The sequence below is a fragment of the Schistocerca gregaria genome, chromosome 5 (assembly GCF_023897955.1).
Source record: "Schistocerca gregaria isolate iqSchGreg1 chromosome 5, iqSchGreg1.2, whole genome shotgun sequence".
Classification (NCBI taxonomy): domain Eukaryota; kingdom Metazoa; phylum Arthropoda; class Insecta; order Orthoptera; family Acrididae; genus Schistocerca; species Schistocerca gregaria.
The window spans coordinates 251,218,530-251,243,718 of record NC_064924.1 but is presented as its reverse complement, the minus strand read 5'-3'; the positions used below and the strand labels follow the sequence as shown (position 1 = coordinate 251,243,718).

The window sequence follows — 25,189 nt, the reverse complement described above, 5'->3', positions numbered from 1 at the left end:
GTACAGGTAAAACTGCCAATGCAGCTACAACACGATACCACATTTCATTAAGAGTAGTGACTGGCGTATTGTGACGAGCCAGTTGCTTGGCCACCATGGACCAGACGTATTCAATTGGTGACAAATCTGGAGAATATGCTGGCCAGGATAGCAGTCGAACATTTTCTGAATCCAAAAAGGCCCGTACAGGACCTCCAACATGCGGTCGTGCATTATCCTGCGGAAATGTGTGGTTTCGCAGGGATCGAATGAAGGATAAAGTCACGGGTCGTAACACATCTGAGATATAACGTCCACTGTTCAAAGTGCCGTCCGTGCGAACAAGAGGTGACCGAGAAGTGTAACCAATGGAACCCCATACCATCACGCCAGGTGATACGCAAGTATGGCGATGACGAATACACGCATCCAATGTGCGTTCACCGCAATGTTGCTCAACACGGATGCGACCATCATGATGCTGTAAACAGAACCTGGATTCATCCGAAAAAATTACGTTTTGCCATTCGTGCACCCAGGCTCGTCGTTGAATACAACATCGCAGGCTCTCCTGTCTGTGATGCAGCGTCAAGGGTAACCGTAGCCATGGTCTCCGAGCTGATAGTCCATGCTGATTCAAACGTCCCCGAACTGTTCGTGCAGATGGTTGTTGTCTTGCAAACGTTCCCATCTGTTGACTCAGGGATCGAGACGTTACAGCCATGCGGATACGATGCCTGTCATATCGAGTGCTAGTGATACAAGGGCGTTAGGATCCAGCACGGCGTTCCGTATTACCCTCCTGAACCGACCGATTCCATATTCTGCTAACAGTAATTGGATCTCGACCAACGCGAGCAGCAATGTCGCGATACGATAAACCTTAATCGCGATAGGCCAGAATCCGACCTTTATCAAAGTCGTAAACATGATGGTACGCATTTCTCCTCCTTACACGAGGCAGCACAAAAACGTTTCACCAGACAATGCCGGTCAACTGCTGTTTGTGTATGAGAAATCGGTTGGAAACTTTCCTCATGTCAGCACGTTGTAGGTATCGCCACCGGCGCCTACCTTGTGTGATTACTCTAAAAAGATTATCATTTTCATATCACAGCATCTACTTCCTGTCGGTTAAATTTCGCATCTGTAGCACGTCACCTTCGTGGTGTAGCAATTTTAATGGCCAGTAGTGTAATTACGTAGACAAGGACGTAGTGACCTTTTCTCATGCAGCATAAAGAGTATTACTCTATGTCTACATCTATATCTGTGTGATTACTCTGCTGTTCACAATAAATTGCCTGGCACAGGGTTCAGTGAACCACCTGTAAACTGTCTCCCTACCGTTCCCCTCTCGAACGGCGCGCAAGAAAAACGAGCACTTAAATTTTTCTGTACGAGCTCAGATTTCTCTTATTTTATTGTGATGTTCGTTTCTTCCAACTTAGGTGGGTGCCAACGAAATGTTTTCGCAATCGGAGGAGAAAACGTGTGATTGAAATTCCATGAAAAGATGTAATCCACCAGGGTAAAGTTTACCTGAAAGGCCAGACAAGCGCGAATAGGAATCGCATTCTGGGGATTCCATTCAAATTTAATTATGTTTATAGATAATAATAATAATAATAATAATAATAATAACACTAATAACTGCGCATGGCTCAAAGCATTCGCGCAAGTCTTTTTATTCGGCGCCACTTCTTTGTTTCCTCCATTATTGCTTTTCTGGTTTGTTTCGTTTTTGTTTATGAATCTCTTTCCTCAGCTTGCGCTCTTCTTTGTGATTGCTATTACTTTTCATCTTTCAAGAGAAGAAGTGTCTCGAATGCAGTAAGTAAATGATCTATTGAAATAAAAAATGCCTTCCTTGTAGAGAACAAATCTGAATGCTTACTGCATGAGCAAAATGTTGCTGGTAATGATAAAGTAAATAAAGTCTCTAAATTTTAAAAATAAAAGATCGTGTTCTTAATGATACAAAAAAAATATTTCTTGTAAACGTTAGTAAGCATGCTATCTCAACATCACTTCGACGACTTGCGTGTCCCTAAATTACCCTTTTCCAGCAGGGCAAAGGGGCAGTCAGCTTATCGTGAACTCGTCATATCGTTAAGAGGTGAAGGCTAAGTTCAAACTAAATGTCAAAGATTTATGTTCCAAACGAGACTCAATCCCACAACCTCTCTGTTTCCACGCACGCTCTTTATCGCATTTTTCCATTTGGATCGCTATAGTTCTCGGTATCTTGTATGCCCGAACGTCATACCACACCTGCTACAGTTAATCGTTGAATATTTCACTCAGTTTTTTTATTACAGAGAGCAGCCAGCCCTCTCTGACCGAAAACTACCGCGCTGGCTTTCCGCTAGACCACCAGGACGTACATGGCCGTGCGTTCTTCGTCTATAGTATTTGAAAATTGAGTTTGCATGAAAATATGTGCCAAATATGGTCGTATCGTTTGACTGCATTGTCTTAGAAGCTTAAATTACTTACACCCCTAAGGGATCATAGAGATTGGTGTGTCATTAATTTGAACTTGATACTTCTACCCGTTCTTGAGAAAAAGGGTCTTTGCAGACGGCTGAATCGTTTGATTGCACTGAACTAGAACACTTAACAACAAGATAAAACTGTGGTAACATATGCCGGTGTGAATCCTCAAAATACAACTCAATATATCTAGTGGATCTATCAAGATATTTCTTGTTAATTACTGCATCCCCGAGGTGTGACCACTGAAGTTGGTATCTGTTCAACCACTCAGGTGCCTTGCAGTCACATCATACGAATAGCGGCCTATCAAACTGTAGGTAGTGTTGCTACAGTACGAGAACGCCCGTCTACACTCCACTAATATCACAAAAGAACCTAATTACGGGCCTGGCTGGAAATCAGTCCCTACTCCACTTCTTCTGATCTAAAGCCGTCAGACGTGTACCTTTTTCGCTCCTTATCGAATAAGTATCACGAAAATTACTTTGTGGAAGAAAAATGGTTCAAATGGCTCTAAGCACTATGGGACTTAACTGCTGTGGTCATCAGTCCCATACAACTTATAACTACTTAAACCTAACTAACCTAAGGACATCACACACATCCATGCCCGAGACTTTCTACATGCCTGGAATTCCAACAGTGCTTGTCTATCGTCAGACTGCTTTAGCTAATAGAGGGGTGGGGCTATATTGTTGCTGATGAACTTCTCTTTTACGAGTTTATGATATGTTCAGTAAATCAGAGAGAAGCGCTATAAAATGTGCTCTGTTCTAATACACATGAACTGGAATTTAGCAGAACACTCTCACGACGAAAGTCTAATTTAACAGAAGGAATCTACATGTAACACGCGCCAGGCCAAACCATCATGCATTAGCAAGATATACGCACTTTTGAGCCTAATGCGGTCTCTCTTACCCAAGAATCACTTCGGGATTACCACGAAAATGTATAAAACTCGCAGTGAAAGGAGACCCAAAAAGAAACCCAGTTAATAAATTATTCAATGCCACACAAAATCTACAGAACTGTGTATTGCCGCGCTGAGTGGCCACGCGGTTTAAGGCGCCATGTCACGGATTGCGCGGCCCCTCTCACAGGAGGTTAGAGTCATCCCTCGGGCATTGATGTGTGTGTCGTTCTTACTTTAAGTTAGTTTATGTAGTGTGTAAGCCTAGTGACCGATGACCGCAGCAGTTTGGTCCCTTAGGAATTCACACACATTGGAACATCTTTGAACTGTGTATTCACAAAAACTAAGATGTGTGTCCGAGTTACAACAAAAGTATAAGTAATAACAAGAATGGAGTGCCATAATTTCCTTAATTTTTCGACTATAGATCTATTGGGTACTAAAACAAAATTGTGGTCAGACTAAAGGTGGCGAAGTTAAGACTTTCTTAGTGTTTTTCGATCTGGAAGCTTATAGTTCGTTAAGAGAGGATGCAAAACGCAAACGGAATGGTGAACCCCGTTGAGAGGCTAGAAACTAGAGCTAACATAGCGTATCTCCCCATAACGCGGTCACGTTGCCGCTGAGCTAGCCAGCCAGCACTGCTAAGAATCACCTCTCACTGCGGTGAGATAACCGGTAACGTTTACTTACAAATTCTGTGTGGAATGACCTTCCTGCTCCTACCGCATTGACTGGTAGCCGAAATATCTGAAGCATAGTCCAATCAGTTTTATTTACATTTCTGTGACTATGATTTAAAAATACACTCCTGGAAATTGAAATAAGAACACCGTGAATTCATTGTCCCAGGAAGGGGAAACTTTATTGACACATTCCTGGGGTCAGATACATCACATGACCACACTGACAGAACCATAGGCACATAGACACAGGCAACAGAGCATACACAATGTCGGCACTAGTACAGTGTATATCCACCTTTCGCAGCAATGCAGGCTGCTATTCTCCCATGGCGACGATCGTAGAGATGCTGGATGTAGTCCTGTGGAACGGCTTGCCATGCCATTTCCACCTGGCGCCTCAGTTGGACCAGCGTTCGTGCTGGACGTGCAGACCGCGTGAGACGACGCTTCATCCAGTCCCAAACATGCTCAATGGGGGACAGATCCGGAGATCTTGCTGGCCAGGGTAGTTGACTTACACCTTCTAGAGCACGTTGGGTGGCACGGGATACATGCGGACGTGCATTGTCCTGTTGGAACAGCAAGTTCCCTTGCCGGTCTAGGAATGGTAGAACGATGGGTTCGATGACGGTTTGGATGTACCATGCACTATTCAGTGTCCCCTCGACGATCACCAGAGGTGTACGGCCAGTGTAGGAGATCGTTCCCCACACCATGATGCCGGGTGTTGGCCCTGTGTGCCTCGGTCGTATGCAGTCCTTATTGTGGCGCTCACCTGCACGGCGCCAAACACGCATACGACCATCATTGGCACCAAGGCAGAAGCAACTCTCATCGCTGAAGACGACACGTCTCCATTCGTCCCTCCATTCACGCCTGTCGCGACACCACTGGAGGCGGGCTGCACGCTGTTGGGGCGTGAGCGGAAGACGGCGGGACCGTAGCCCAGCTTCATGGAGACGGTTGCGAATGGTCCTCGCCAATACCCCAGGATCAACAGTGTCCCTAATTTGCTGGGAAGTGGCGGTGCGGTCCCCTACGGCACTGCGTAGGATCCTACGGTGTTGACGTGCATCCGTGCGTCGCTGCGGTCCGGTCCCAGGTCGACGGGTACGTGCACCTTCCGCCAACCACTGGCGACAATATCGATGTACTGTGGAGACCTCACGCCCCACGTGTTGAGCAATTCGGCGGTACGTCCGCCCGGCCTCCCGCATGCCCACTATACGCCCTCGCTCAAAGTCCGTCGACTGCACATACGGTTCACGTCCACGCTGTCGTGGCATGCTACCAGTGTTAAAGACTGCGATGGAGCTCCGTATGCCACGGCAAACTGGCTGACACTGGCCCTCTCGCAGTGTCCGGAGCAAGTATGGTGGGTCTGACACACCGGTGTCAATGTGTTCTTTTTTCCATTTCCAGGAGTGTAAAACACGGTTACAAACCTCGTCCAGAATCACCGACTATAACTTAAACATCATAAACCAAGAGCAGGGGGGGGGGGGGGGGGGAGCAGGGATGGCCCTACTCTTCAGTAGCTGCCGTAGCTATTTTTGTTTTTATGTCTCGTGTGAAGCTCATACACCATAATTATGTGATTCGCTTTTTCATCATCACGTATACAATTACCATTACGAAAAATGATTCTTTATAATATTATTCACATAAAGCAGTTTTCCTTAAGAATCGTATCACCGTCACCGCCTCTAAATTATAATTACAAATAAAAAGACAACATTACACTGTTTACAAAACATTAATATCTACATACTATTTCACAAGCTGCAAAGAACACACAGTTTCAAACCGCAAAAGCAAACAATGCAAGGAAATCTTTCTTAATAACCAAAAAACGGAAGTCAAAAATCAGCTGTGTTCAGTATACTAACTCAAAAACGCTATAAAGTGTGCACCTCACGAATACAAAGGAGTTGCATCTTACCATAGTAACCTTACAACGGAAGTCTTCTATAACAAGACAAAGAGCCCATAATACAGTCGTTCCCAAATCGTCACGAATTAGCAAGTTATTATGCATTTTGGCATAAAAACCGTGTCTGGTTTTGCGTATTCCTTGATTATAAACAAGTAACATTACAGCACTACCCTAAAAGTACAGAAATTTAGTGGTGAAAGCAGACAAATAACGAAATCAAGTTAATAAACTATACAGTGTCCCAATTAAGGCACTAAAGTTGTTCATAAAACCTAAAAAAGTAGAGAAAGAAAAAGCAGCAACAACAAGTGTGTAAATCTGTAAGGTTTTAATTTTTAGAACTCCTGGGTATTGAACTGAGGTAGCAAAAATCGTATGAGGGAGAAGTATTCCAAAGACTTCTGTACTGATTGTCGATGTGCCTGGCTGTAACTACCTAATAGAAGTTAAAATCTTGTTTCCCACGAAATTGCATCCTACATCTGCCACAGTCTTCCCTTTACAAGGTGAACATTTTACCGTTGAGCCACCGGACAACTGTCGAATGGAGCTCCTCTTTGCTCAAATGATAGACAAGACGGATAGTTTGCAAATGTAAGACGAGAGTCTTTGTAGGATAAACTTGGAACGGCCTTCCTGACTCAGAAACGTAAATTTTCTATCTCATCCCCTAAGTGAACCATTAGGAATATTTAACCAAAATGACAAAAAATATTAGCCACATATAAAAGGATAATTCTCTTCGCCTCAGGAAGTAAGTCGTAAGTCACAGTGTTTCCAAATATACTCTGAGATGTCATGTCTCTAGCTGTTTTACTGAATCATCAGTCTTCTGACTTGTCTGATGCGGCTCGAGACGAATTCCTCTAATTTGCCAATTTCTTCACCTCAGAGAAGCACTACCAACCTAAGTCCTCAATGATTTGCTGGATGATATGTAACAGATTTGATGGCTGTATTCCAATGTCTGTCTTCCTCTACATTTTTTGCCCCCTACAGCTTCCTCTGGTACCATAGATGTCATTCCCTGATGTCGTAATTGTCCTATTATCCTACCCCTTCTCCTTGTCAGTACTTTCCACATATTCCTTTTCTCTCCGACTCTGCGCAGAACCTGCTCATTCCTTACCTTATCAGTCCACCTAATTTTCAACATTAATCTTCAGCACCACATCTGAAATACTTCGATCCTCTTCTATTCCGGTTTTCCCATAGTCTGTGCTTCACTACCGTACAATGCTACGCTCCCAATGTATATTAACAGAAATTTCTTCCTCAAATTAAAGCCTATGTTTGATACTAGTAAACTTCCCTTGGCCAGGAATGTCCTTTCTTCCAGTGTTAGCTTGTTTATGATGTCCTCCTTTCTCGTCCGTCATTCGTTATTTTGCTACCTAGGCAGCAGATTTCCTTACCTTCATATACTTTGTTACCATCAATCCTAACGTTAAGTTTCTCACTGTTCTCATTTCTGCTGCTTCTCATTACTTTTATCTTTCTTCGATTTAGTCTCAATCCATTTTCTGTACTCCTTAGACTATTCATTCCTTTCAAGAGATCATGTAGTTCTATACTTTCACTCAGAATAGCAATTTCATCAGCGAATCATAGTATTGACATCATTTCACCTTGAATTTTAATTCCACCCATGAACCTCTCCTTCATTTCCATCAATGCTTCCTCGGTGTACAGATTGAGCAGTAGGGGCGAAATACTACATCCCAGTCTCGTATCCTTTTTAATCAGAGTGCTACGTCATAAGGCGTCCACTCTTATTATTCACTCATTGCTCTTGTACGTATTGTATATTACCCGTCTCCCCCTATAGCTTACCCCTGTTTTTCTCTGAATTTCGAACATCTTGCACCATTTTACACTGTCGAACGCCTTTTCCAGGTCGATAACTCCAACGAAAATTTCTTGATTTTTCTTTAGCCTTGCTTCCATTATCAACCGCAACGACAGAATTGCCTCTCTCGTGCTCTTACCCTTCCTAAAGCCAAATTGATTGTCATCTATAACATTCTCAGTTTTCTTTCCATTTTTCTGCATATTATTATTGTAATCAACTTGGACCCCTGACCTGTTAAGCTGACTGTGCGATGACTCTCACACTTGTCAGCTCTTGTAGTCTCCGGAATTGTGTGGATGATATTTTTCCGAAAGTCAGGTGGAATGTCGCCAATTCACTCATTCTACACGCCAACGTAAATAGTGCTTCTGTTGCCACTTACCACCATGATTCTGATGGAATGTTATCTATCCCTTCTACCTTATTTGATCTTAAGTCTTCCTAACCTCTCTTAAATTTTGATTCTAATACTGGATTTCCTATCTCTTCTAAGTCGGCGCCTTCTTCTACTTCTATCACATCAGACAAATCTTCACTTTCATAAAGGCCTTCAATGTACTCTTTCCACCTATCCGCTCTCTCCTCTGCATTTAACAATGGAATTCCCGTTGCACTCTTAACGTTACTACCTTTGTTTTTAATGTCACCGAAGGTTGTTTTGACTATCCTGTATGTTGAGTCAGTCCTTCCGGCAATCATTTCTTTCTCGATTTCTTCACATTTTTTAAGCGGCCATTTCGTCTTTGCTTCCACGCACTGCCTGTTTAACTTCTTGCCTCAGCGACTTGTGTTTCTGTACTACTGCGTTTCCCTGAACATTTTTGTACCTCCTTGTTCCATCGACCTACTGAAGTATTTCTTCTGTTAGCCACGGTTTCTTCGTAGTTACCTTCTTTGTACCTATCTTTTTCTTTCCAATTTGCCACGCTGTCTGAGGAGCCCTGCCACAGGTCGGGCGGCTCCCCCTCCCCCTGTCGGATGTCGAGTCCTCCCTCGGCCATGGGTGTGTATGTTGTCCTTAGTGTAAGTTAGTATAAGTTAGAATAAGTACTGTGTAAGCCTAGAGACCAAAAACTCGAGCAGTTTGGTACTATATAACCTTACCACAAATTTACAGTTTCCCTTCTTTCCAATTTCTGTAATTGCCCTTTTTAGAGGTTAGGTTAGGTTAGTGTTTAACGTCCCGTCGACAACGAGGTCGTTAGAGACGGAGCGCAAGCTCGGGTTAGGGAAGGATTGGGAAGGAAATCGGCAGTGCCCTTTCAAAGGAACCATCCCGGCATTTGCCTGAAACGATTTAGGAAAATCACGGAAAGCCTAAATCCGGATGGCTGGAGACGGGATTGAACCGTCGTCTTCCCGCTTTTTAGAGGTCTCCATTCCTCTTCAACTGTACTGCCTACTGAATGATTCCTTATTGTTGTCTCTATAGCCTTAGAGAATATCAAGCGTATCTCGTTATTCCTTAGTACTTCCGTATCCCATTTATTTGCGTATTGATTCTTACGGATTAATCTCTTAAACTTCAGTGTGCTCTTCATCACTTCTGCAGTGCGATCTGAGTCTGTATCTGCTCCTGGGTACGCCTTACAAACCAGTATCTGATTTCGGAATCTCTGTCTGACAATGACGTCATCTAACTGAAATCTTCCCGTACCACCCGGCCTTTTCGAAGACTACCTCCTAGTCTTATGATTCCTGAACACAATATTCACTATTACCAGCTGAAATTTATTTCATCACTCAATTAGTCTTTCTCTACTCTTATTTCTTGTCCCAAGCCCATATTCTCCTGTTACCTTTTCTTCTACTCCTTCCCCTACAACTTCATTCCGGTCCCCCATGATTATTAGATTTTCATCTCCCTTTACGCACTGTATTACCGTTTCAGTATCCTCATATACTTTATCTCTTCATCTTCGTCTTGCGACGTCGACATGTATACTTGAACTATCGTTGTGGGTGTTGGTTTGTTGTAGATTCTGATAAGAACCACCCTACCACAAACTGTTCTCAGTAACACACTCTCTGCGCCAGATTCCTATTAATAACGAATACTACTCCCGTTATACAATTTTTTGCTGCTGTTGATATTACCTTATAGTTATCTGACCAGAAATCCTTCCACTTCACTGACTCCTACGATATCTAGTATGAGCCTTTGCATTTTACTTTTCAGATTTTCTAGCTTCCCTAGCATGTTCAAGCTTCTGCTATTCCACGCCGTGACTCGGAGGAAGTTATACTTTCGTTGGTTATTCAGTCTTTCTGTCATACTCTCCTCCCCTTTGGTAGTCCCCTTCCGGAGATACGAATAGGTAACTATTCCGGAATCTTTTGCTCAAGGAGAGGACATGATACGTTTTCCGTTACAGGCCACATGTCCTGTGGATATACGTTACGTGTCTTTAATGCAGTGCTTTCTGTTGCCTTCTGCATCCTCATGCCGTTGATCATTGCTCATTCTTCCGCCTTCAGTGTCGCATCCCAAGAACAAGGGAGTATCCGCTCCTCCGCCCCCTTTGACAAGGCTGTTGGCAGAATGAGGGTGACTTCTTGTGCCCGAAGTTTTCGGCCGATGCTGATTATTAATCAAAATCTAAGTGGTTGTGGGTTTAGAACCCATAACCGAAGGTTTTTTGATTACTAATCAAAGGGAGGGATGGAAGCAGAGACCGGCCGGTGTGGCCGAGCGGACAGTGCGGCTCTCGCAGCCGAGCGAAGCGGACGTGCGGTGTGTGCTCTCCGCTGGCAGAGAGGGCCCGCGCGCCTTGTTTACTTTCTTCGGCCGACACTAACGTGACGCCGTAGCGCTCCAAGACCATGGCAAACCAGTACAGAAGATCAACCTTGAAATTCACATTTCGGAACGACTTTACCCGACCAAAGGCGCTCGAAGTCGAACGTTTTTTAAAAGAGGAAGCCAAGATCCCGGCTGCCGACATTGTCGGCATTCACTTTTCGATCGTCAGTAGCACGGTCTATGTAAAGCTCATAAACGAAACTACTTGCGACAAGGTGCTTCGACAGATGAAACAAGAACTCCGCTTCTGCCACGCAGATGGAAATGTTGGCAACGTCGAGGTCGGCCATGCCGCAATGGGACTGCGGACTATACGCATCTTCGAACTTCCATTTGAACTCCCGGCGGCAGAAGTTGTAGCGGCGCTCCGCCCCTACGACACGGTACACGAACACGTGGCTGAAAAATGGACCCAGTTTAAGACGTATCCAGTACTCAATGGAGTACGCCAAGTGCGCATAGATCTCCAACGACACGTGCCATCCTATCTACAGATAGGTGGATGCCGGGCCATAGTTATTTATGACGGCCAACCGAAGACGTGCTCCGGATGCGGTAGGGAAGGTCACCTTCGTTCCGAGTGCCTCCAGCGTCGGATCACACAACTCCCACCGAAGGACGTTGCACCACCAGCGGCGAAGACTATTCTACCCGTTACTTACGCGGCGGCGCTCACGACGTTCTCCACACAACAGACACGGCCGACCGCTTCAGCGGTACAAGAATCACTTTCCACGGACAAAGACCTGGATGATCCGCCGACCTGGCCAGTGGTGGAAAATAGCACTACGACTCTGGAGCTACCGAACGCGACAGACATTGACGCCAGTAAGATGGCAATTGATTCCCTTATTGTACCGACCGAAGCGTTTGTTCCGGCGGAGCATGAGTCAGTGCCGTCTTCTGACAATGAAGGCCACGTACGGAAACAGCGATCACCGAAACGCCGAAAGCGGCGTCGTCGGACCGTGTCGGAACACAGCGGTTCGCATTCGGCCGGGGAAGAACGACTGACCACTCAAGAAGCCAGCCGCGAAGCTGAAGCTGTTTCCACTGACTCCAACCTTGCAGAACAGACAGAAAAACGTGCAGCTTTCGACCATCGGCCCATTGACAGAAACATTGAGCAGCGGGAAGGTACCAGTGCAGGTAGCGAAGTCGCCCGGTCCCTTACTATCAAACATTCTGAGGCTATGGACCATGAACAGACATCCGCGCCCGCTTCATGGGCCGAGGACGTTGAGACACAAGATCACGACCCGCGGCCAGCTGAGGCGCCGCCGGATCATGCAGCATAAGCAGCACAAGGAGGACCGCGTTCGGCGGGGGGTGACATCACTTCCGATGTTCGCTTCTCTCCACCTTCACCATGGATAACCTCGCCCAAACAACTCGTTGCCAGGCTTACCGCCTGGCGACAATGAATATCAACATGATCAGTTCTCCTGTCAAGATCCAACTTTTGAAAGAAACCATACGAGCCATGGGGGTTGACTTTGCTTTCCTACAAGAAGCGAAAACGACGGCACTCCCGCACTTTTACGGGTACACCACACATGTGACGCGCGGTAGCCCTGCAGATACCGGAGTGGCAATATTAGTTCGTGAAGGAATTGAAGTTACCGACGTCACGTTTCTTCCCTCCGCTCGAGGAATAGCATTTACGGCACTCAACACCCGATTCATTAATGTTTACGCGCCGTCGGGTACCACAAGACGTCACGACCGCGCCAGATTCTACTCCACAGATGTCGCTCCCCTTTTCCTAGGGCGATACGACCACAGCGTCTTCGCCGGCGATTTTAATTGTGTACTTCACCCCAAGGACCAAATCCCACATTACACGCCTTGTCCGGAACTGGGTGCGATGATCCAAGAACTTCACTTGTGCGACACGTGGGAAAAAGTCCACGGTAACCGCTCTGGCCACACTCATCTTACCAGTCATTCGGCCAGCCGACTCGATCGCATATATGTGTCACAAGATCTCACACAAGGTGTGGTGGACGCCGAACTATGGCCTCAAGCCTATTCTGATCACAGTGCCTATATCTGCACTATACACCTACGCCCCCAACAAGTCTGGCGCAGCAATGGCTTTTGGAAGCTCAACATAACTCATCTCCAGGACCTGGATTGCCGTCGGCAAGTTGCAGCAACGTGGACTGACTGTGAACGCCGCCACCCTCGATACGCCTCGACCCTGGAGTGGTGGCTCCTCTGTGCCAAACCAGCAATCCGTAGGACACTTATGCAATATGGCAAGGACGTGACTGCGTGGCATCGACAGACCCTCGATTTTTACTACGCGACTCTCAGGGACCTCGACGCCTTCCCCCCTTCCCCGGAGAGACAACATGATCAAAGCAGAATCAAGGCTCACATACTATCATTGACGAAGCGCCGACTAGAAGGTGCAGTCGTCCGCTCGCGACGGCACGACCGAACGTTTGCGGAGGAACCCACTATGCATCACGTTGTGGCGGATAAGCGCCGACAACGCCAACACTTAATCACACAACTCAGGACACACGACGGTCGCTTATGTACGACCCAAGCAACCATAGTAAAGGCGGTGGAGGATCATTTTCGTCATCTTTACAAGGAAAGAATCGTCGATGATGAGGCCACTACTGAAGTGTTACAGCAGGTAACACGTACTATCGACGAGGCTACCGTGAATGCACTAACAGAGGAAATCTCACTCGAAGAAGTCGAAGACGCCGTGGACAAAGGTGCGGCCAATAAGTCTCCTGGACATGATGGATTGCCCATCGAATTCTACCGGACTTTCCGTGGCATCATGATGCCTCGCTAGGTTATAATGTTCCGCGAACTTACGTCTCCAGACTGTGTTGTGCCGCCAGCGTTTGTAGAAGGACTTCTCATACCGGTACATAAGCCAGGTGGAGGGCTATCGATTAACGACTATCGGCCGCTTACAATGCTGAACGCCGATTACAAGATTTTCACCAGGATTATGGCGAGCCGTATTAAGACGACTTTGCCGATGATCCTCGCTCCAGAACAGACGTCGCAGGGGGGAGAAGCCAACATACACATGGGCACCGGTGACTGCAGGGATTTAATAGCAATCGCTTCTGCGTGCCGTCTGAGAGCGGCGATCGTCTCCGTAGATTTCAACCGCGCCTTTGACAGAGTGCACCACAACTTCCTCCTACGAGTGATGGACTGTATGGGATTCCCCCCGGGCCTCATCGACACCCTACGGCGTCTTTGGACCGCAGCCAGCTCACACGTCCAGGTTAATGGAAGGACGGTAGGACCAGTACCCATTAAGAGGTCTCTACGACAGGGTTGTCCCCTTTCTACCTACCTTTATACCATCGCACTCGAGCCACTCCTAGGGGGCCTTAACCACCGCCTATCTGGCATCACGCTGCGGGACGTCACCTTTCGCTATAGGACATACGCTGACGACCTGCTACTGCTGGTTAGTTCCAATGACGAAGTTCAAAGCGTACTAACCTGGATTGAGCGATACGGACAGGCCGCCGGCAGTCTTCTGAACATCAACAAGTCGGCGGCGTTGGATATTGGGCGAGGTCTCGGACCGGAAGCCCTCGCTCCCCTCCCACCAGTTTCTGATCTGCGATATTTGGGAATCACGTTCAAGAAAGATGTACGTAAAACAGCTGCAGCAAACTACCGACGGTTATTACAGATCATACGCGCAATGGTGCGACAGAACCTGCTCCGGGACTTGAACCAGCTACAACGTGTTGAATACCTGAACCTCTACGTGGCATCAAAACTCAATCACGTGGCACAAGTCCTCCCACTACCGCTGCAGATAGGTCGCCGGCTTCAAGCTGCCTTCAGTTACTACGTTTCCGCAGGTCATATCTTTAAAGTACGATACGACACTCTTACCCTCCCAGTGCACAAAGGAGGGCTGGGATTGGTCAACGTCAGGGCGAGAGCAGCTAGCCTTTACATGAGCAACATGAGGAAACAATGGAAAAGTCAATATACCTCTCTCACGGGTCGTTTACTACAGGTTCTGATGCCAGTCTCTAACGTCCCGCCGGTGTCGGTTGCGCACGTCGCACCACAGCTCTTCCATGTGTCAACCTTCATTCTTGATTACAGCTATGTCAGCTCGAACCTCTCCGCCACGCGTCCACCAAAGGCGAAACATTTTTACACCAACCTTCTGCGTGCTGTTCCCCATAACGTGGTGGAAAACGAGTACCCTACGGTTCACTGGCCAAGAGTGTGGAAAACGATACACCACAACTTTCTGTCCTCCACGGTGCGTTCGAAGTGGTATCAGATCGCCAACAAAAAATATGCCACACTACAGCGACTTCACACTATTGGACTGGCAGACTCCCCTTATTGCCCAGATTGTCACCTTTTGGATACTGATGAACATCGTTTTACTTGCTCATCATCGTCCGGAGTTTGGCGACTAACACAGAAGATATTGGCTTGTTACCTCCGGGTCACACCTGATATGATTGACCCTCAGACCCTACTCTGTCCCGATGGAACTTACTTTCCGGCTGCAAAATATCATGCGCTTACATGGTTCAAAGGACTTACAGTCGCCTACATCTTTCGCGACGGAGAGAAAGAGCAGCTTGATTTCTGGTGGTTCCTGCAAAATGCTCACAATGCCCTCGAACGCACACCGAGATACCGTACGCTCTTCGCAAATTATTTACGCAGCGTTTTCGTTAACCCCCCACTCAGCTGGGGAGTGCCGAGCTGCGGTTAATGTTCTGTGCCGCATCACACAAACGGCTGAACGTTCTGCCTTGTCAGCCATGAGCGAAGGAAGAGACAAGCTGCTGCAAGGATGCTGTTTTCCTTGAGGCACTAGCGAAGCTGAATGCCTCCGTTGCAGATGCCCTTCAAAGGCGCAATTGGAGATATCAGATAACGATGACGAGGCTCCAAGTGGAACCAGTTACATTATTGAAGAACCTTTTAGTTGGAATTACATCAGTGATTTATGTTTTTATTTCTGGATTACTCTTTTATGCTACCTTTGTTGTTGTAACACTTACTTGTAACACTTACTTACTAGAATTCACATGTAACAAAAAAAAGTGGCAAAGGATAGCCCTAACCTTGATTTCCCATATTTCCCCTGATATATAGGCAGCTCTCTGGGGTGGGTTTACTCAGGAGCCAACGCCTGAAGTGGATCAGATTTTTTGTTATAGGATGAAACGTGGCGGTGGCACTTAGGGTTTTTTTTTAGTTCCATTTTCCTAAGGGGCTTTTAAGGGAAATTACTTTATAGAGAAAAACAAAACAAAAAAAAAGATAAATAGAGCGTCTGCCATGTATGCAGGAGATCCCGGGTTCGAGTCCCGGTCGGGGTACACATTTTCGTCTGTCCCTGTCGACAAAAAAAAAAAAAACAAAAAAAAAAAAAAAAAAAAAAAAAAAAAAAAAAAAAAAAAAACAACGGGTCTAGGCGCTTCAGTCTGGAACCGCACGACTGCTACGGTCGCAGGTTCGAATCCTGCCTCGGGCATGGATGTTTGTAATGTCCTTAGGTTAGTTAGGTTTAAGTAGTTCTAAGTTCTAGGGAAGAACTGCACAATGGCGTTGATTAAGGAACTTCCAAAATTCAAGGATAATTTTCTTGCCAACAGCTAACAAGTAGTGTGCTGCGCGTCCACAAATCCACCTCAAAGAGTTCACCTTCTTTTGCGGGAAGTATCCCGCGTCCGGAAAGAGGAGAAGTTGAGCAGGTATCTGATGAGGAGTCGAACGGGTAATTAGGAACAACATCTGTGGCACCAAGAACCAGACACTTCTCGCCGATCTGCACACCCGGCAGTGTCTGTCCTTCCCCATAATATCACAGTCGACACACAACGGGGTATCTGTGAGGTGAATCCTGTGAAGGCGTAACCGACATACGCGTTTCCCATTGACGTTAACGTACCATGTAAGCTGGACGTCAGTAACTGCATATCCGTGAGATACCCTGACGCTTGTGGATAGGAATGAGGAAAACATCGAGGAAACCGTCTGGAATTGGCACGAATGGTGGCATAAGGTCCTGACAAATTTCCATCCACACTGGCGTCAGAAGAAGATGAAATTTCCCATAAAACTCTAGAGGGAGGCCGTCAGGACCCGGCGACCTGTTTGTAGAATATAGTTCAAATGGCTCTAAGCACTCTAGTACTTAACATCTGAGGTCATCAGTCCCCTAGACTTAGAACTACTTAAACCAAACTAACCTAAGGAGATCACACACAACCATGCCCAAGGCAGGATTCGAACCTACGACTGTAGCAGTAGCGCGGTTCCGGACTGAACAGCCTAGAACAGCGCCGCCACAGCGGCCGGCCCTATTCGTAGAACCCGCTTTGATAGCGTCATGGACTTCGTCATGGACATCCTCCGTGATGTAAGCAATCAGATCCATCGTTGCATTCACGGGAACCGAGCCATAGGAAAGTCTTGAGGCCGCTGTAATGTTGGGCGGGAACGTTGTTCAGGGTATAGCGTAACATGTCAGATAATGTGCATAGAGTACAGACCCGATATCCAGTTGAGCATCAAAACGCTGCCCATCATCATCAGTCGTAAGAATATTAATTACATTCCTCCGATGGTGGCGTCGTTTCGCAATGACGTGATACATAGATGGACTCTCTTGCACTAATCCATCGCGTGTGCGCACCCTAACGGCTCCTTCAAGGTGGCGCTGAGAGGGGGACGTGAGCTGTGCTTTGCCACGACTCGCCATCGCCTAGACCTCTGGCGAGTATGGTATCATAGTACAATCCCGGATAATGGTCAAATAGAATTCCTGAGTCCGTCGCCGCCACATCGCAACCTCCCTTTCGTAACCAATCAACGCCTTGCGGAGAGCAAGCTTCGCACAGAGCGGCCACCATAACAGGGCAGACTGAGAGGCATCACGGCGCCAACGACAAGCCGCCCACGTGGTCTCTACGAGCTGCCGGCAGCAGTGTGAAGTAAGGTGGATCGTGTTCAGTTTCCATGTTTAACGGCCGATCCACTCCCTCTGGCCGCAGAGCTTTTTGTCACAGATATATGCGTCATGCTCAGAGAACGGAGTAGGCCAGCAGCCAGCACCCCACTGACAATATCGCGGGAGATGTAAACACGATCGATTCGGCTGGAAGAATGGTTAGTGAAATGAGCAAACTAAGGACGATCACCATGAACATGCTGCCAAGAAGTGCTGGTGAATTGTCGCCAGTGCCGCGCACGGAGAGAGACGTGGTAGTTGGTCTTTGGTCGTCTGGTTGCAGTTGAAATCGCCTCCCGTGACCAATGTTTCCTGCCGACCCAGGAAGAGAGGCGTGACTGTCTCTGAGGAGACGGTGGGACGTTCACGACGACGACCCTAACCAGATGGCGCATGGACATGGATGATCATAACGCCACTTAACGTGAAAGCCATGCCTCTGGCATCAGGGAGATAGGCAACTGCATCAGCGAGAATATCGTCATGTCGGAGGATTGCCACCCCACTACCAGTAGGGGAAACATGAGAGATGTGAGCTGTAAAACGATGGGGAACACAAAAAGCTGCAACATGTACCTCCTGAAGGAGAGCTACGTCAACGTCCGCGGCATACAGACATGGCATGGAGTAAAGCCAGTTTGGCGTACGCGAATAGTGTTGACATTGACCGTGACCATGTGGTAAGTCTGGGAAGCTTCCATCGCCAAGAGGATATGTGGTTCAAACACGGAGAAAGCACAGGGAACTCCCCACGTAAGTGCACATCACTGTGACGGGGAGGGAGCTGACTCCACCAAGGGGGGCCATCGCTCTGTACAGCATCGTTCAGATCCTCAGCATTGACGTCGTACGTCCAGGAGACAGACATATCACCGGGACGGTTCAGTGGAACATTATCAGAAGTGGGCCGACAGGTAGCGGTAGACACGGACGCAGCCGCATCAGACGCAGGTGGGGGAAGATTGGTGTCCGGAGGTGGACGCTGACTGGAGATGGAGGTATGGAAGGACGTCGCGTCGTCAGGTGTCAGGGCGTAATAGAACAGCGCACCATCAGGAGCAGGGTTGTTATCCTGTGCAGACTTCCGACGGACGCAGTCATCGAAAAGGGTCGGCGTTGCCCCTTCCGTTTCCTCAGCGACCTTTGCTTCCTCACGTGCCGTTCCGTTACGGATGGAGTGCGGCAATCGTGCACCATGTGGCCAGATGGCAGAAAGGCGGAGACAGGTGCAGCTCCATCATCAACAACCTTGGGGTCGGGACAGACAGCTTATGCCTGCTGACGATCGTCGTTCATTTGTATTGCCTCTGGCAGCGATGTAGGAGAGGCAGGCGAAACGTCCATCACGTCGTCGAGAGCAGCCGACGCCAGTACCGCTGATTCAGATGGGGGTCTAACAGACAGCATCAAAGCAGACGCGTGACAGAGGTAACACTGGAAGGAGCGACATCTCCGATCGGCGTCTAAACCAGTCTACGTCAGAGACATTCAGAACGGTCATGACCTTCCTGGCCACAACCTGAACAGGTGCGCGGTTGGCCATCGCATGTGACGACAGCCCTGCAGCCGGAAATAACCAAGTAGGAAGGATCGTGTTTCCGTTGTTAATCTTTATCTGACGAGCACCACTGAGAACACGAGACGTTTCGAAAGTCTTCCACGTTTCAGCCACGTGACTGACGACGTTACTGTAAGGTTTAAAAGCGACCACCACAGCATCCGACGGTACTTCAAACGGAAGTTCGAAAACCCGCAACGTTCGGAGGTCAAAACAAGCGTGATGAACCACTACAATCTCTATACGTCCGTCAGAGTATCGAAACTTGAGATCGTTAGCACACGGTGGCGCACAGATCGTTATTCGCCAGCTTTATGTGCACAATAGTACTGAGCATCGAAAAATGTACTCCGAGAACGTCTTGTGGCGGAAGAAGCATTTTATCCCGTATAAAACGTTCAACATCATACGCCTTCGGTCGTTCGTTATCTAATGGAAAAAATAATTTTAACTGTGGCTTGGCGGTAAGAAAACCCCGTGATGGTCGATGAAGTCGGACTCTGAGACAAGCCGCTACATGGCGAAACGTCCCCTATGGAAAATTATGAATGACTGTGCTGATAAACTTCTACGTTATTTGATACAGAGAAAGCTGAGTAAAACTGAACGTACTCAGATAGTTCTCTCTTCACTTATTCTGATCATCACCAAACTGACACACAATATTTTTAGCGCAACGCAATCTGACTTTCAATAATAGCTACAAAAGAATGGCCCTGACTAACAATAACCTATACCTTTACCGAACAAAAATCTTCATTACTCGAACTACTGCAATACAGCGAGAGCCAATACTGCCAGCTTAATAAAAGATTCTAGCTACTGATGGCACTAACTACTGATAGGCATAGTTAGCAAATGAAAAATTTTGATAGATAACTAACAATGTACTTACCTTACTAATGTTCAATAGTCATCATATATATAACTATCAATTCATGGCATCCCTCTTTACAAATTTATTTTTTCTGGCGGACACACGTCCAGATCGTCCGCCTATAGTGACCTCACAAAACTCTGGCATTTCTCTTCCCACATCCACCACAGCTGGCGGCTCACCTCCAACTGCGCAACACTACACGCTGTTAGCATCCAACTGTCCAATACTACACAAGCGAATATTCCAACAATGAGTCCAACGAGCCACAGGCTGATTTTCATACAGAGCGCTAAGTGGCGTTACCAACATATAAACCTAAACAGTCTACTTACAATGTAAGTAAACAAACGCGCGCACGCTCGCAAGCAGCATAACAGGTAAGACCCAAACAAGGCGTGCGCGCCTCACCACAGCTTAAGGCCGACTGCCCTAGACCACGGGCCTCTCGCTAATGGCAGTTGCACTGTATCTTCTGCGTCTCCCTCTTGCTTTTAAAAGACATGGAGCAGGCAGATACATAGTTAACCAAGTAAATAGACCAAGGAATTTTATTTGCATTTCTGGATCTAGAGATCGAAGCTAAATCGTAGTTAAAAACAGTTTTCTAATTCACCGACTATAGCCGACACACCATAAATTAAGATTAGGGAGAATTACTTGGGTGACTGGCGCAACTCTTCAGTAGCTCCTGTAATTTTTAGTTTTTTATTTGCTTTATTTATTTACTGCAAATTGAAAAGCTCATTTTTTGGGCACAGTTCAATAGCAGCAGTTTCTGCTGTTTCTCTTAATCTCTGATGGGGTAAAAGTTGCTAAAATACATGTTAATTGCATGGACATCTCATGTCGCGCAACCACACAGGCAATAAATACATTATTTACACTATTTTTTTACATTATTTACAAATTATTTACACTGTCTGCTGTTCGTTTATCGGAATATAAATTCCTATTGGAACGAAATCCTTTTGGTTAAGAATTATTGCTGGAAGGCAATAGATTTAGTGATAGATAAACAAAGTTCTTGGATGAGATACTGAATTGAGCCGGCCGCGGTGGTCTCGCGGTTCTAGGCGCGCAGTCCGGAACCGTGAGACTGCTACGGTCGCAGGTTCGAATCCTGCCTTGGGCATGGATGTTTGTGATGTTCTTAGGTTAGTTAGGTTTAAGTAGTTCTAAGTTCTAGGGGACTGTTGACCACAGTAGTTGAGTCCCATAGTGCTCAGAGCCATTTGAACCATTTTTTTTTACTGAATTGAGAGAGCACTGAATCACGTAAGTCGAAACAAGGCATTTAGAGAACACGATATTACCTCAAAATTATTGAGATCCTCGGGAGAATATACAATCACAAAACTACTCCATCGATTATGTAAGCTATATGCTATAGGAAAAATTGCGTCAGACGTCAAGAATAACGTAATAATTCCAATGCCAAACGAAGCATTTGCTGACAGACGAGACTGACACCCAACGGTCGATCTAGTAAGTCATGGTTCCAAAATAGTGGCACAGATTGTTTATAGATGTATCAAAGAACATAACTAGAGTAAGCCGGGCTTAGGGGAAAATTGGTTTGGATTCCGTAGAAATGTAGGAACGCGTGAGGTAATACTGACACCATCTTAGAAAGTAAGTTGAAAACAGGCAAACTTCCGTTTCCAACACTCTTCAGTGTTAAGAAAACACTTTACAAAGTTGACTGCGGAACATACTGATATTCTGAAGGCAGTATGAATAAAATACAGTAAACCTAAGGTTATTTACAACTTGTATAAAATGGTTCAAATGGCTCTGAGCACTATGGGACTTAACATCTGAGGTCATCATTCCCCTAAAACTTAGAACTACTTAAACCTAACTAACCTAAGCACATCACACACATCCATGCCCAAGGCAGAATTAGAAACTGCCACCGTAGCGGTCGCGCGGTTCCAGACTGAAGCGCGTAGAACCGCTCGGCCACACCGGCAGGCAAGTTGTATAAAAAAGTGGCTGAAGGACATGAAGAGTATAAGTTCTTGAGAAGGCAGTGAGAGAGTGTTGCAATCTAGTTCCAATGTTATTCTGTCTGTGCGTTAAGTAAACAGTCAAGAACCCCAAGGGGAAATTTGTAAAGGAAATTAAAGTTCAGAGAAAAAAATAAACACTTTGAGTTTTGCCGCTGATATTGTAAATTCAAAGTTAGTGAAAAAATGCTTAGAGGAACAGCTGAATGGTAGGACAGCGTCGTGAAAAGAGGTGATATGATAAATGTCAACATAATTACAAAAAGCTTAATGAAATGTAGTTGACTTAAAGCAGCTGATGGTGGGGGAATCAGGTTAGAAAACAGGGCCCTAAAAGTAGCAGATGAGTTTTGGTATTAAAGCAGCAACATAAACAAAGATGCTAAAGAATATAGGACAGAAAAAGCAGGGTGCAACAGTAAGAAAAACATTTCTGACAATGAGAAACTAATTTACATCCTATATAAATTTAAATTTTGGAAGGTCCTTTCAGGAGGTACTTCTCTGGAGCGTAAACTTGAATAGAACAGAAACGTGGTTCAGGAAAGAACAAAACAGAAACTATTGAAATGTGGTGCTCAAGAAAAATGCTGGTGATGAGAAGGGTAGATCAGTGAGTAGGTACTGATTCTATTTGGCAAGGAAGATATTTATTTCTCAATTTGACTAACAGTAGAAATCGCTTAATAGGACATGTCCTGATGCATCAAGGAATCGTGTTTTGGTAGTGGTTCGAGGTGTGTGCAGGGGAAGGAGATGGGGAGGGCAGTTGAGAATGGCCACAGTTTTAATATGGTAAGAAGTTCCAAGTGGCAGAAAGTTGGAGCAGTTATGTAGAGGTAATGTACGAGGGTCACTCCAGAAGAAATGCACACTAGTTGTGTAAAAATGCAGTTTTCATTCTTCATGTGTGAAAGTTTTATAGTGTGTAGATATGTCCTCCGTGCTTGTTTTTAAACTTAGTTCAACCTGTTCCCGTGAGTGGCGCCGTCACAGAATGTCTTCAAGATGGCTGCTACACTTGACTTTCGTCAGAAGCAATGTGCTGTCGTAGAATTCCTGTTCTGTGAAAATGAGACAGTGGGAAACATCCACAAGAGGTTACAAAAGGTGTATGGAGATGCTGCTGTCGCTCGCAATACAGTTAGTCGGTGGGCAAGCAGGTTACGAGATGAAAGCGGGCACTTCAATAATGAGGATTGTCCTCACAGCGGCAGGCCTCGTACTGGACACACTCCAGACAATGTGCACAGAGTTAACGAATTGGTGACTGCTGACAGACGCATCACAGTGAACGAATTGTCACGCTACGTTGGAATATGGGAAGGAAGTGTTTGTAGAATACTGAAAGTGTTGGCGTTAAAAATGTTTGTGCCTGGTGGGTTCGCAGGATGTTGACAGTGGCTCACAAAGAAACAAGAAAAACGGTTTGCAGCGAACTTTTGGAACAGTACGAGAATGGTGGAGATGATTGTTCTTGGAAGAATTGTAACAGGTGATGAAACATGGCTCCATCATTTTTCACCAGAGACGAAGAGCAAATCAGTGGAGTGGCATCTTGCAAATATAAAAACCACACCTCCTGCTGGAAAAATCATGGCTACGGTTTTTCTTGATTCCGAAGGACTCTTGCTTGTGGACATCATGCCAAGTGGAACCACCATAAATTCTGATGCATATGTGACGACACTGAAGAAACTTCAAGCTCGACTGAGTCGTGTTCGACCAATCGGCAAAAGCAGGATGTTTTGCTGTTGCACGACAATGCACGGCCACATGTCAGTCAAAAAACCATGGAAACGATCACGAAACACGGATGGAACACTGAAACACCCGCCTTACAGTCCTGACCTGGCTCCCTATGACTACCATCTCTATGGGAAACTGAAAGACTCTCTTCGTAGAACAAGGTTTGAAGATAATGACTCCCTTGTGCACGCTGTCAAACAGTGGCTCCAACAGATTGGTCCAGAATTTTACCGTGTAGGTATACATGCGCTGGTTTCAAGATGGCGTAAGGCAATTGAGAGAGATGGAAATTATGTGGAGAAATGAAAATATTGTTCGTACAGGATGTATCTACACACTGTACAACTTTCAAACATGTAGAATGAAAGATGAATTTAAAAAAAATAGTTTGCATTTCTTTTGGAGTTACCGTCGTACTTGTTGGGTTATCGTACAGGACTAAATCAAACCATTCTTCAAACAGAAGACCACAACTGCAACAACAGCGACAACATATACATAATTCTCTAACGAAGTGTCTTGTTTTCTCCAGTCTTCTGAATGATTTGATGTAACTTGTCATGACATCCTCTCCTGTGCCAACCTCTCCATCGGCCCTGAACGTTATCATGTACATGATGCATGTATTTCAATATCTGTCTTCCCTTGCAGCTTTTGCCTCTATGGCTCTCTCTCTCTGGGGTACCATGGATATTTTCGCCTACTGTCGGAACACTTGTTCTATCACCCTGTTTTAATTAATATTTTACAGTGTTACTTTCGTCGTCGTTTCTGCAACTAAGCTCATTTTTTCTTATCAGGCAGTTGTCATCATTCTTGGGTGAAACTACACGTCAAACGAATCGACTCACTTCTTTTCCGGTTTTCAGATGAAAATATAATTGTGTCACAAAGATTTTCATAGGTGAAAATTCCTGGATAAAAGTTTTAGAATGGGCAATTCTCTTATTTTGAATAAATCAACCATTTTCTAGGATGGTAAAAGACTGAGGTGTAGCAAGTATCTTGGCTGTCGCCAGTTGTTTTGAGCTTTTGTAAAGAGGCGTTAATTTGTGAAGTCGAGGTAGTGTATCTGAAGTGTGGTATAGACGAAAATTTGTCTACAAACATGTTTACACTCTTGGGAACGTTCATGCAGGACGTTCTAAGTTTCAATGAAATTCTGAACATTGAAAGGTAGGTGTCGCTGAACTGGCAGCACACAGAACATGTGCAGCGCCCATGATTTCACTGGTGTGCCAGACGATAAGATTTGTTATGCAAATTATCTACGGGTTTAACAGGGGTGGTTTCAGGCCCAAGCGACACAAGACGCGGCTTGGTTTGCCAAA

At 45.9% G+C, this 25,189-nt stretch overlaps 1 protein-coding gene across 1 annotated transcript in view; it reads left to right on the top strand.

Moving 5' to 3' along the window:
* LOC126273307 (trissin receptor-like) overlaps positions 1-25,189 on the top strand; it is a 151,659-nt gene that overhangs the window by 92,678 nt on the left and 33,792 nt on the right. Inside the window, exons 5-6 of the mRNA XM_049976851.1 lie at positions 14,191-14,211; positions 17,991-18,005. Of these exons, the coding sequence (XP_049832808.1) occupies positions 14,191-14,211; positions 17,991-18,005 (36 nt within the window). The remainder of the gene's footprint in view (positions 1-14,190; positions 14,212-17,990; positions 18,006-25,189) is intronic.